We start from the raw sequence: 12,523 nt of genomic DNA, 5'->3' as shown, positions 1-12,523 counted from the left end.
AATGACCTCTTCTAGCTGATTCATCGTTTCAGTCAGATACCAAGCAAAATCTCTCATCCTCTTGTTCCAGCTCTTCAAATGTAAATAATTTGCTGTTATTCTTGTTTTTTTGTTTTGTTTTGTTTTGTTAATTGAATATCAGATTCAGATTTGATGTATTTTTTTCTATTCTATCTATCTATCCAGGCAGCCATCAGTCTGAATTTATTCCTGTTTGACTGACAAATCAAGGGCTGCAACTACTGATTATTTTCATGATTAAGCAATTCTTTGTTGCATTAAGTGTCAGAAAGTGGTGAAAAATGTCAATCAGTGTTTCCCAAAACCCAAAATGACGTCCGCAAATGTCTTTTTTTGCTCACATCCCAAAGATACTCAATTTACTGCCTGAGAGGACCAAAGACACCAGGAAATATTCACATTTACTTTTTTTTAATTAAAAACTGACTCACAATGAATATCAAAAGGTTGGCAATTAATTTAATTGTTGCAGTTTTAATCAAGGGAGCATCTATTTTCGTCAGTCATATTATAATGTGTTTGTGATACAGTGTCAGTGCCGATGGATTTGAAAACTGATAATGTAACTGACAAAAATGAAACCAGACTTCTAACCTCTAGCAAGATTCTGCCGTATGATTTGTGTATGATTGCAATTAATGGAAACCAACAGAAGGAAAAATGACATGTAAAAATCTAAAACTCTACCATTTGTTTCTGAAAATGGTAAGAAAAAAGTAAAAAGAACACATGATTTATAATCGAGAAGCTAAAACACCAGTATAGCCACTTAAATTGTTATCAACACTGCTCCCTGCTGGAAAAAAACTTAAATGTAAGAAAGAAGGGCGCCAATTACCTTTTAGCACTTTGGTCATTTAATAATTCATATTCTTGTCTCAAAACAGACACAAAATAATAGATTACATTTCCTGTTCATGTGTGAATTATAAAATATTCATCTGTATTTATCAAAAAACAAACAGCTTGGCGTCTCGCACGACAGACGTCTCCAGTTCTGATTTTCTTCACTTGAATTTACTGGAAACTTGTGTGTGGGAATTATTTAAATAGATCCATCGGTGAAACCCAAGGCAGCGTATTCAAACACCTCGGTTTATCAAGGTCGTCTTTACACATGTGGCTCAGGCGATGTACAGGAGGAGGAGGAGGAGGAGGAGTGTCCACATGTGTAGACCTGCAGCATCATGTTCTCAGTGATGGTTCAGGCTGTGGTTCAGCTGCTCCCTCCTTTCTTCTTCTCTGTCACCTCCTCTATCTGCCTCTGCCTCCGCTCCAACACCTCCATCCTCTTGGCATTGTTGCGCGCTCGCTCCTGAGCTCGCAGATCCTCCACATCGTCAAAGAACCTGTGCCTGTACGGAGGAGGAAGCACGATAATGAATTCAAAATTAGACAGCGGTGACTGGTATAAAGCACAACTCGAAAACCTCTAAAATTCTGTATTTCAAAATGATTATTTGAAAATAATCAGCAGATTAATCGAAAATGAAAATTAGCAATAGTTCCAGCACTAAATGTATAGAATATCTACATATCTATCAAGAAATTTACCAAAATCCAAAGTTTTTGTCTTTTATAATAGTAAACAAAATATCTTTTGGTTTTGAACTTATGGTTGGTCCAAGCAGGACATTTAAATACGTCACTTTAAGGCATTTATTACAATTTTCTGAGATTTTTGAGGCCAACAATCAATAAAAATAATCAGCAGGCTAATAAATAATGAAAATAATCACTCGCTGGAGCCTTAATATGAATAATTTTTAATATGGACCTAAAATCAGCCATGCATTTATTTAATAGTAGCTCCCTAACAACTAAATTTTTTGTAAGATAAACAGGACTTTATTTATAACTGAGCTTTTAGTTGTAAATGGGGGTAAAGATATTATAACTAAAGAGGAACTCCACTGTTTTTCACTGGAAGATCAGTTTACTGAGTCCTCCTCAGTTTATTGAACAGTTTTAGGTCTTTTTTGGGTTTGTTAGATAAAATAACCCCCATTGATGTCATCAGGGTTAATCTTGACTTGGGTTTGAAGAGTAATTTTTAACAAAAATCCTGCATTACTAATCAGAGGAGTAGAAATCAAAAGACTTTGGCATTTACCAAGCAGAGAGGGTTGAATGACTCAGTCAGGCTGCTTTATGGGAAGCGTAGGTGTAGTGTAAATGTGGAATAACAATCATGATATCTTAGTTTGTGCTGCCTTATCGTTTAGTAATTTTTTTCAAAAGGAAAAAACGTGTTCCTAAATTCATCAAAGTGCAACACTAAAGCCGAAACTATCGCTTCTATCTATAATTTTATTTATACACAGATTTTTTAAAGACAGAAAAAAGCAAACTTGCATTACCTTCTTTGTAGAGCTGAATCAATAAGTCATTTAATTGATAATTGTGTTTTTGGTTGTACAATGCATTAGTGTATTGTGCAGAACTGTTTTGCAGACTAATGGAAAAAAATAAATAGCACATTAATTGATAATTAAAATAGTAAGTAGTTGCAGAACTTGTTTTTTAATTTATAATTTATTTTGAGCCCTAAACATTATGTAACAATTAAATATGCTGAACAATTGTCCAGTATTACATATATTTAACAAAACTTTGTTGTTTGCACAACAGTACACATTATTGTTTGTAGCTGCTGAATGATGTCTATATATTTGTGCTTTGTATTTGTATTTAAAAACAGATTAATAAGGGAATGAATAAACACTAGATGGCACACACTGTCAGCCTAACAGTTGTGTAATGGAAAGTGGAGCAAGGTGCACCAAGCAACATATTATCTGCAAGGTTTTTACTGAACATTTCCAGATGACAATTAATGCGAAAATTCACAAGATTCAATGCAATAAATCAAACCTGTTGAAGAAAACTGTGGCTAGTCCGACAATCAGCGTCCCAAACAAAATAGGTTTCGTAAGACGTTTTCCAGCGGACAGTTGGTGTTGCTTCATTATAGCTGAAGTCCAGTGAGGTGAATACAGGCAGAAATATAAACAGAAAAATAACCTACTGCCTGATACATGAGCTTTTTAGCTGACCTTTCAGGTGACCATTAGCTAACTGTTCTTCACACGCCTCCTTGTTTTGGTCGGGCCTCGAAGGGAACCCTGGATCTGTGGAACTCTCGCGATATTTGTAAACTTGGCTTTTACATTAAGCACGTTGGATTAACTATTCATGTTTTATAATGTGAAAACGATTTTGATAAGGGTTAGAGACAAAAAAAGAATCGAGAAATCGAGAAATAGTTGTGGTTTGGGTCTAAATTGTCACTCTCGCGAGATTTCTTACCGGTCTGAGGTTCCCGCTTAGACACGACCGTCGTGCAGTAACTCACGTACCTCAACTTCCGGTTATCAATTTTATGAACCAAACATTTCCCCAAAACATTATTGAAGAACTTTAACGTCCCGTGCTAAATATGAATAAAATGAATATTATCTGTGGAAGTTGTAGTACAGTGAGTTAACCAATATTAGATGTTATTTTAAAATGGTTAGGGTTTAGGCGGAACGTACTCTTATCGGGCTGTTGTACGGACACATTTTAGAGACGGACCAAACCTAGAATTGCTCAGAAAATTAATGCGGTCCAGCTGCGTTTGTTTGGTGTAGTTTGCTTAATTTATTAACTTTACTTTGTCTTATATGCTTGCCTCGTCGTTGTTTGAGTAGCCACTGGAGCTAATGCTAAGCTAACGCTAGAGATGTGGAGGAAAGGTTCGTCTGAGGGCTCTGACCGGTTTGAATATTTACAAACTCTGGTCACTGAATTTCAGGACACCGACAGTGAAGGTGGGTATAATTACAGTCTAATTTGTCATGAGTCGGTGGTCTGTGTAAATTAAGTTCCACAATGCAGTATCTGAGAACTCTAGAGGGAACTGAGGTTATCTCTGAAAAAAAGGCAAGTTTTTTAATATTTTAAAGGCACATTTCATCATGTAACTAAACAACAGGGTGACCACCTCCAAAGGTCTGCAATTTATGTAAACAGCAGTATAATCATTTTTCTTAATCCTTATTATTCATAAAAGTCAGACTTACTTTCAGTCATGTGCCTGAACATCAGTGTACTTGTGTTACTGATTTTTTTCTTGAGAAGCAGCTGCTTCATTTGCATTTTCCTTCCTGAATAGGGTGTGTAAAGATAAAATAAGATAATCCTTTATTAATCCAACAATGAGGACATGTGCAGTGTTACAGAAGCAAAAGGGAATAGTGCCATAAGAGAGGCATCAATTGAAAGCAAGATATAATCAACATTTACAAGTAAACAAGATAGGAATAAAACAATGAGAACAATATAACCAAGAAATATTCAGCAGTTGACACTATTGCACATAATAGTGAATAAAGGTAACAGGTTTGTTCATACAGTTGGTTTTATCTTCCAGCAGTTTCCTCGAAAAACTGTTAAGTAGGCCTGCACAGTTTGGTTTAAAAAAAACCCCCCATCATATTACACTTAAGTGAAATTGCAAAAGTATGAGAACCACATAAGGTTGTCAAATGTAGTGATACTCAGATATTCTTTCAATACAGTGATTTCAAAATGATATAATATCTGTTAATTATAGCAACAAAATGACTTCAGTTCATTTCAGTCTTTATTGTCCTGCCTGAAACATGGCTTGCACCAACAAAAACTAATCAGTGTTAGTGACTTTTTCTGTATCTGCACTGTGTGCAGGTTGTTAATTAAGAAAATGGGGGGGGGAAAGTCCTATTTTGTGCTCCTACTGGATCCTTTTTCTTTTTGTTGCGATATTAAACAAAGAAAATGAATTAGCTTTTTTCTTTTTATAATGATACTGACATCATGTTTTTTAAATTACAGCTGGACTTAGATGTTGTGCCAGACCAACACATGACAAACATTTTAGTAGCAGTTTTTTTGTTTCATCCCATCTTTTATAGTTAAAGAAATAAATGTCTTAGTGCTCTCTGGTGGACAAAATATGTAATTGCGTCATTGTTTCTAAATGACCTCAAACATTTCAGTTTCTGTACTGCAGCCACTTGATACTTAACTATGTGCTGATATCACTGTTTGTGATAAGCTGATCAATGAATTTGTTCCAGTACCTTTTAAGTTTTTATTTGCTGACTCAACTCATTTCACTACATCAGAGGCAAAGGAGCAGGTGTTGGCTAACCTGGCCAACTTTGCATACGACCCAAACAACATGGAGTATCTGAGGGAGCTGCAGGTGACCGACCTCTTCTTGGACATGCTCACTGAGGAGAATGAGAACTTTGTGGAGTTTGGGATGGGTGAGTTTCACACCAACAAAAATTATAAATCATTACAAATGCTGTCTCCCAATCTAAGAATCTCATCACTCGTCTTGTGCGCATCCTGTTCTCAGGGGGGCTGTGTAACCTCAGTATGGACCCTGAGTGTCGAGACATCATCCTGCAGAGCAGCGGGATCAGCCTGGTCACAAACTGTCTGTCGAGCCGGAGGGAGGAGACGGTCCTGTCAGCCGTCACGACACTGATGAACCTCGTGAAACCCTCGTCACGCTCTGAAGTCACTGATCCGGCCATCCTGCAGTGCATGCTGCGCTTCTCCCTCTCAGAGAGCCCCCGCCTGCGTAACCTGGCCGCTGTGTTCCTGCGGGACTGCTGCACCAAGGAGCAGGTGGCCCGGGCGGAGCAGCAGATGCAGGGACAACAGACGGCAGTTGGCATACCGCTACCCAACGACTGAGTTACAGCTGAGGTACTCATGTAGATTTTTTTTTTGTAAATAAGCTGATAAATTTGCTCTCTATGAGAGTTTCAGAAATATGTTTAAACCCATATGTGAACTAGGGGTGTTATGATTTATTGGTATTGACATTTATAAGTATGAAATATTATTGATATAGGGTTAATAGTACACATATCAGAATTTCTGCCAATAAAGGAAAAAGCATCCTAATGGTAAGTCAAAATTATAATATAAAAGTTCATAATTATGAAGTAAAAAGTCTCATAATTCTGATTTATCGTGTGGATATTTTTTTCTTTTACTGGCAGAAATTGGCTTAAACTAGTCACAGTTATAGTGAGATAGTCTCTTTCCACCTTCCTACGCTCGTATATCGACTAATTCATCAGAAAAGACACAAAAAAAAGAAAAAGAGACAAAAGAAAAGAAGATAGACAATAAACAAAGTCAAAGATGATTTGGACTATTTTTTGTTTGTTTGTTTTCAAATTTTCTACAGATAGCACAGTAATATCGTTATTGTGAGTTCTTTTGGCCACAATAATTTTATAGTGAAAATCTGGTATCCTCACAGCCCAAATGTAAACATCTCATTCCAACACCACGGGCATTAATCTGCTGCTGTAACAGCTTCCACTCATCCGGTTTCAGTCTTTCCACCAGGGAGCAGTATTTCAAATCTTTTAATCAGGACCAGAACGATCCGGAAAGCATTAAATCTCAAAACTGAGTATTTTAAAACCTGGATGCGAGATCCTGAATCCTACAAAACTGAGAGAAGGTTTTGGTGATCCAGATCAAATATTGTTTTGGGGTATTTTAAATCTCCAAGGAGCAGAAAATCCGAATCATCCCGATCCCACTGGAGGGGAGGGTTCAGCGTGGATGTAGAGACGTGTAGCACAGATGACACATGTAATTCTCACCTGCGTTGTGCTTCATAATGTCGCTGCACGCGGCTCCTGAACCAGCTGGACAGTTGGTGAGGGACACTCAAGTTATTGTGATAGAAATTCCCATTTCTGATGTAATCCTGTATCTGCATATTGTAAGTACCTAAATACAGGACAGAGAGGAAGGCCCAATATACTTGTATGACACACAAGACAAGATGAGATAGAACAAGCCAGAAGTGCTGTATTGTTTTTCTGAATGTCCTGTACCATCATGTGATAACAATATGTAACTCACCCTTTCCTGACCCTGCATCTATCTGTGTCTGAAACACTGACACATTCTCTGTTCTGGGCTCATTGCAGTTCATTCTCTGACTGTGCTGTGAGTCCATCTGCAGATGCCTGAGTAAACCTTACAGAAAGACAAGTTTCTGACTCCGTGCTCTATTCAACAGAAATTGCCACCACATTATTTTACTGAGCGTCTTTTAATTAATAAAAACAGAAGTACGCTGAAAAAAAATGTTTGACAAGAAAAAAAAACAAAAAGTCATTAACTTGGCCTCAAGTGAAAAATGCTTCACTGGGTGGAAACAAACTAATAAACCAAACAAGAACATAAAACACTTAGAGCTGCAATGATGAATCTATTATTGATTAACTGTTAAATAAATCTGCATCTTTTTTGAGAAGTGATTAATCTTTTTGAATTATTTTTTAAGAAAAAAGAAATTCTCTTATTTCAGCTTCTGAAATGAGAACATTTTCTAATTTCTTTTTTTTTTCCGTCATCTTGGACTTTGATCTACATTTTCTGTCATTTTATGGACCAAACAACTAACTGATGAATTCCTTTTGCTTTTGCAGGTAATTAATAATTACCAGAATACATTTTTAGAGTAACCCTCCTGACCCTGCTGGCTGCTGTCAGAGGACGTGATGAAATTAAGTGTTGTGCTTTTTTTTTTTACCACAAGATGGAGACTGAATAGTTTCTGTTAAACTGAAGGGCAGCACTTCTCTTTACTTCACTTCACTATTATCAATATCACCACTTATTTCCCCCAAAAATGTACATCCCTTTGGCTCTGTAGTCACTGAAATAATCACACTGTTACAATCACAATATTAAAGTAATGTAACCTGATTACTTTCCATTACTTTTGGATTTCCTCAATATAAAATATGGTGAAATTGTTAAACCCACTATGTTTTTTAAGGACTCCAAATAATTATTATTTTTTTCAAAAAATTACTTGTTTGGTCCATGAAATGTCAGAAGACAGTGAAAAATGTTGATCAAAGCTGAAGATGACGTCCTCAAATGTCTTGTTTTGTCCAAAACCTCAAAAATATTCAGTTTATTGTCAGAGAGGAGTAAAGAAACCAGAAAATATTCACACTTAAGAAGCTGAAATCAGGATTTTTATTGTTTTTTATTAAATAAATTACTCAAAACTATTAATCGATTATCAAACTGCAGATGCAAGATGCAGATTAATCACTGCGGCTCTGTTTTAAATTACTCAGAATTCTTAATGAATTAATCCTGTCACAATGTCATTAGTTGAAAATTAAGTCAAATTTTTGAAGTTGTTCCTGTAATGATTATTTTCATCATTGATTAATCTGTCAATCATTTTCTCCATTAATCGTCCAGTTGTTTGGTCCATCAAATGTCAGAAAAAACATTGATCAGTGTAGTGAAGTAAAGAAACCAGAGAATTTTCACTTTTTTAATAAAGAAACTGACTCACAACGATTAATTATTAAAAGATGCAGGTTAATTTCAAAGTTAATAACAGATAAATCATTGCAGACCCAGGGGTGTTTTATGTTTGTTGTTGGGTTTATTAGTTTGTCCAGCTGTTCGTTTCTTTGTTGTGCGCAATTCATTGATCAATTGATTGATTTAAAGAGAAAAAACTGTGAAATTTCCACCCAGTGATGGTAGTACATCGTTCTTTATTTTAAAATCCTACTAATAATCCCCATTTTAACTAAATATATCTGTAATCTGATTAGGTCTTTTTTTTTTTTTAATCTGGAATACAGTAACTTTTTATGTATCCAGATTACATAATCCTATTACATGTAACCCATTACTCTCCAGGCCTGTCTGTAGTGACCCGGTTCAGATGCATTTTCAGCGTTTCAGCTTCCACTTGGCACTCTGTAAGAATATCATGTCCTGAAACCTTAAATCCAAACCCCAAAATATGTTAAAAAAATGTGCAAAATAAACCTTGAGGTTCCTCCTTAAGAGCCAGGAGCCCCGTTTGTTTTCCTCCGGGCTCTTAAGAGCTATTTCTGGGCCGAGTCCTTCAGGTCTAGACAGAAGACGACATCCGATCCTGCAGCCCAGCGTCAGTTGGACTGCACATGTAGTCCGGTCAGACTCCAGAGGAAATTCTTTACAGCTTTCGAGTGTGTGTCTGTGATATTTAGCTTGTTTTAAAGTTCTCACTTTCAATCGGAGCGTGTGTGTAAGTGTGCATATTTGTTTCTGAATGACATTCCAAGGGCTTAGGAGGCGTGCACCTGCCACCGAGATCAATAAAAATACCTTCATTCTTCCCGTAAAAAGAGGAACACCCAGGCCTGGTTTTAATAATGTGGTACCACAGTTATTGTAAGTTGATGTTAAAAAAAAAGATTTTTATAGCTTTTTTTCATGATAAAAAAGGGACTGTTGAACTGAGTGGTTCAACAAGTTCTGCACTGTGTTTGAGTTCAGCTGCCGTACAGGACATCCACTCATTTATGGATTGTTCTGTAGCTTCTGGGTTCACATTTAGGATACATCGACATTATTAGACAGAGGACGTTAAAGGAATAGTTCAGATGTTTTGAAGTGGCACTGCATGAAGTACTTTGCACAGTGAGTGTATCACCTACAGTAGATGGAGGTTGACACGCCCCCGGTTTGGAGAACCAGGGTCGGCAGCAAAATGTATTATGGCCACCTTAAAAATCAGTATCAGTTTAAGTGTACGCTATATTTAGAATATTTTTACCTTGCCGTCAGACAGCTTTTTACAACAGGGAACTGCAGTTATAGAAGCCAAATGTTCTCTCTCCAAATCAACCAAAGTCCACTGGCAAAAACAGTAATTTTACCTCATAGAACAAAGGCTTCGCTGATCTACAGCTGCCCTGATCGCTTAGTTTGTTTGTGTTATTGTGCGACTTATGTGAAACCCAACTGTCCTTTTAAAACAGAAGCCACACAGTAACACAATCAAATTAACAGACGAAATAACAGATGAGCAACTCCTGTGTTCTTCCACTTAAAAATGACTGCTAAAGGAGTCTGGTGGTTTTGGAGAGAACAGTTTTTAGTTCAAGTGTATGCTACATGTGGAATGTTTTCACCATATTACCTTGACGTCAGACAGCCTTTTACGACAGCAAACTGCTGTAATACAAGCCAAATATTGCTCTCTCAAAAAGTCAACCAAACTCCGCCTCTTACCTATTTTACCTGTGTTTTTTCTGACCTAGTTCTCCACCGTGTACAAACAACAAAAATCTGCATCTCTGTTTACACATAATCACCTCTATGTTAAACAAGAAACAAAAAAATACTACTGTGGCTTCAACAGCTTGTATTACAGCAGTTTCTTGTCACGCGTGTATTTGCTCATGAAAACAGCAGCGATGTTGATGCACAATACAACAGCCAGTATGGCGCCTACGTATGTCTTTGGGTGCTCCTACTGCAGACGTGCCCCCTCTAGGTTATACACTCACTACGGATAAGCGCCTCATGCAATCACTTCAAAAAATCCGAACTTTCCCTTTACAGGATGAGGCTGTTATTCTATATTTTTCTTATTGTCAACAAATCCCATGAAAAGACTAAAATGTGTTTGACGGTTTACATCTTCACTTAAAAGAAAGGCAGAGAAAAATTTAGAGACGTACAACTGTATGGTTTCTCTTTTAAAAAAGGTCCAGTAACTTCCTCAAACATCTGGGCACTGTGGCTTTTAATAAACATTACTCAAGCAGGAGGAAATAGTGCATTTGTTGGGGGACTATTTTCAGCTGCGGATGAACACACACTTAGTACTTAAGTGAGTATTTGGTGGACGGTGTATGTGTTCATGGTAATGAAGGAACAGTGTTATGTGTTACTTGTTAGTGTCAAGTCATTGTTGGTTTTGGTAGAGAACATGACTTCATTTATCCCTTTATAACAGCTACAGAACAATACAGACAACACAACCTCCCATCACATGTCTACATCCGTCTGTTATTATTTCTCCAGATGATCTGATGGCGGCGTTTGAAGTCCTGATTGGTGTTTGTGATACACGACATACAGTCATTGAAAACTCTTTCATACGTGAGCTGGCCCTCTCATTGTAACTTCTCCAGTCCCAGCTGCTTCTCCACCACCTCACGTAGTTTGTTCTTCTGGATCTGAGAAGAGAAAGAAAAAAAAGTGTCCTTAACAATTTGAAGGTTATCGATCAAAACTTAACATCTTATCAGTCGTGTCAGGGTCGAGTGTCACGATGATAACGTTAGATGGAGTAAATATTAATTTTTGTGATGTTCATTTTCAGAGGTGGAAAAAATACACACATTCTGTTCTCAAGTAGACGTGTAAAAAAACCAACAAATTCTCAGTATGAAAGTAAAAAGTCGTCCTCTGAGGCCTTTATGCCTTTTTCATCTGTTACATTATCTTATTACGTCTTTTTGTCTTATTCTTTTATGTTGTTTGTTTTGTCTTGTTACGCCTTTACATCATTTTGTGTCTAGTTACGTCTTCTTTGTATTGTTATATCTTTTGTCGTCTTGTTACGTCTTTTTGTCTTACATCTTTTACGTTGTTTTTTTTTGTCTAGTTGTCTTTTTTTGTCTTGTTGGGTCTTTTATGTAATTTTTTGTCTTGATACTTTTTTTGCCTGCATCTTTTTATCTTAAATCCTTTATGTCATCTTGTTTCAGGTTATGTCTTTTTTGTCGTGTCACATCATTTGTCATGTTACAAATCTTTTTGCCTTATTTCTTTTGTCTTTTTTCTTGTTACATCTTCTTTGTCCTGTTTTGTCTTATGTTTTTTTGTCTTTTACATAGTTTGTCTAATTACTTCTTTCATTTGTGTTACATTTTATGTAATCTTTCATATTGTTACATCTGTCTGATTGATGCGCACTGATGGACACTCCAAGAAATCAGTTTTACACATCAGTTTTGATGTTGAGAGGGCAGCATGAAATGAAAATGAAAAAAAAAAAAAAAAGCCTACTAAAAACATTTATCACATTTCACATTTGGTCAAATGCTTCAACATCACCCAGAAATCCCAGAAGTCAGAAATGCTGCTTTCAAGAGCAGCCTGCTGTATTATGGTCTTACTATCTGTAATCAGTTTGACTGATGGACTCGTGGTCAAACAAACTACAGACTCTCAAATGTGACCTCTGTGTTGGTGTTTTGTACCCAGCAGGACTCCCTGGAACTGTTAATACTGACTGGATTATCCTGCTGAAACGAACTGAAGGAGTGTTTAGATTTGAGGGGCTGGTTTTATCTGATATGCTGCTGTGGGACGAGGTCCGCCGCCCTCCCGGGTTCATCTAACAGGGCCGGCGTGTGCGTGCAGACGAGCTAATAGCTCCCCTTCCCTCCCGTCTGGGGGCATTTAGGGGCAGGACTGTTCAAACACAACACGCCGTGTCTACAGTCATTTGAAACGGCGTCCCAGGAGAGAAACACAAGACCCAGAGTGGGTTAATTTATCACAGACTGTCAATTATAAACCTGTTTTTAGTCTGGAAGCATGACATCTTAATAAACAGTAAATTAAACCTTGATTGTCTGTCATTTCTACATTTATAGGCTGAAAACACCAG

At 37.0% G+C, this 12,523-nt stretch overlaps 2 protein-coding genes and 1 long non-coding RNA gene across 5 annotated transcripts in view; 1 reads left to right on the top strand and 2 right to left on the bottom strand.

Moving 5' to 3' along the window:
- Nucleotides 1-855: 855 nt before the first annotated feature.
- On the bottom strand, nt 856-3,392 carry LOC146312325 (uncharacterized). The gene is made up of 2 exons (XR_014772238.1): nt 2,896-3,392; nt 856-1,376 (listed from the first exon to the last, which is right to left on the bottom strand). It is a non-coding gene; the product is annotated as an uncharacterized LOC146312325 (long non-coding RNA).
- Nucleotides 3,393-3,598: 206 nt separating this feature from the next.
- Nucleotides 3,599-12,484, top strand: armc7 (armadillo repeat containing 7). Of its 3 annotated transcripts, none has more exons than XM_084741636.1 (4): nt 3,599-3,833; nt 5,172-5,315; nt 5,411-5,766; nt 12,115-12,484. In XM_084741636.1, exons 1-3 carry the CDS (start codon nt 3,746-3,748, stop codon nt 5,752-5,754), a joined length of 576 nt encoding a protein of 191 aa, XP_084597762.1. In that variant the 5' UTR covers nt 3,599-3,745; the 3' UTR covers nt 5,755-5,766; nt 12,115-12,484. The 3 variants fall into 3 exon arrangements, with proteins under 3 accessions (XP_084597762.1, XP_084597761.1, XP_084597763.1); XM_084741635.1 differs by lacking the exon at nt 12,115-12,484 and adding an exon at nt 10,927-11,064; XM_084741637.1 differs by lacking the exon at nt 12,115-12,484 and adding an exon at nt 7,521-8,139.
- acsf2 (acyl-CoA synthetase family member 2) overlaps nt 10,928-12,523 on the bottom strand; it is a 30,049-nt gene continuing 28,453 nt past the window's right edge. The window contains exon 16 of the mRNA XM_084741638.1: nt 10,928-11,081. Within this exon, the coding sequence (XP_084597764.1) occupies nt 11,019-11,081 (63 nt within the window). The 3' untranslated portion in view covers nt 10,928-11,018. The remainder of the gene's footprint in view (nt 11,082-12,523) is intronic.

The sequence above is a fragment of the Lutjanus erythropterus genome, chromosome 17 (genome assembly GCF_056507025.1).
Source record: "Lutjanus erythropterus isolate fLutEry1 chromosome 17, fLutEry1.hap2, whole genome shotgun sequence".
Lineage (NCBI taxonomy): Eukaryota > Metazoa > Chordata > Actinopteri > Lutjaniformes > Lutjanidae > Lutjanus > Lutjanus erythropterus.
This window is presented reverse-complemented; position numbering and strand designations above follow the sequence as displayed.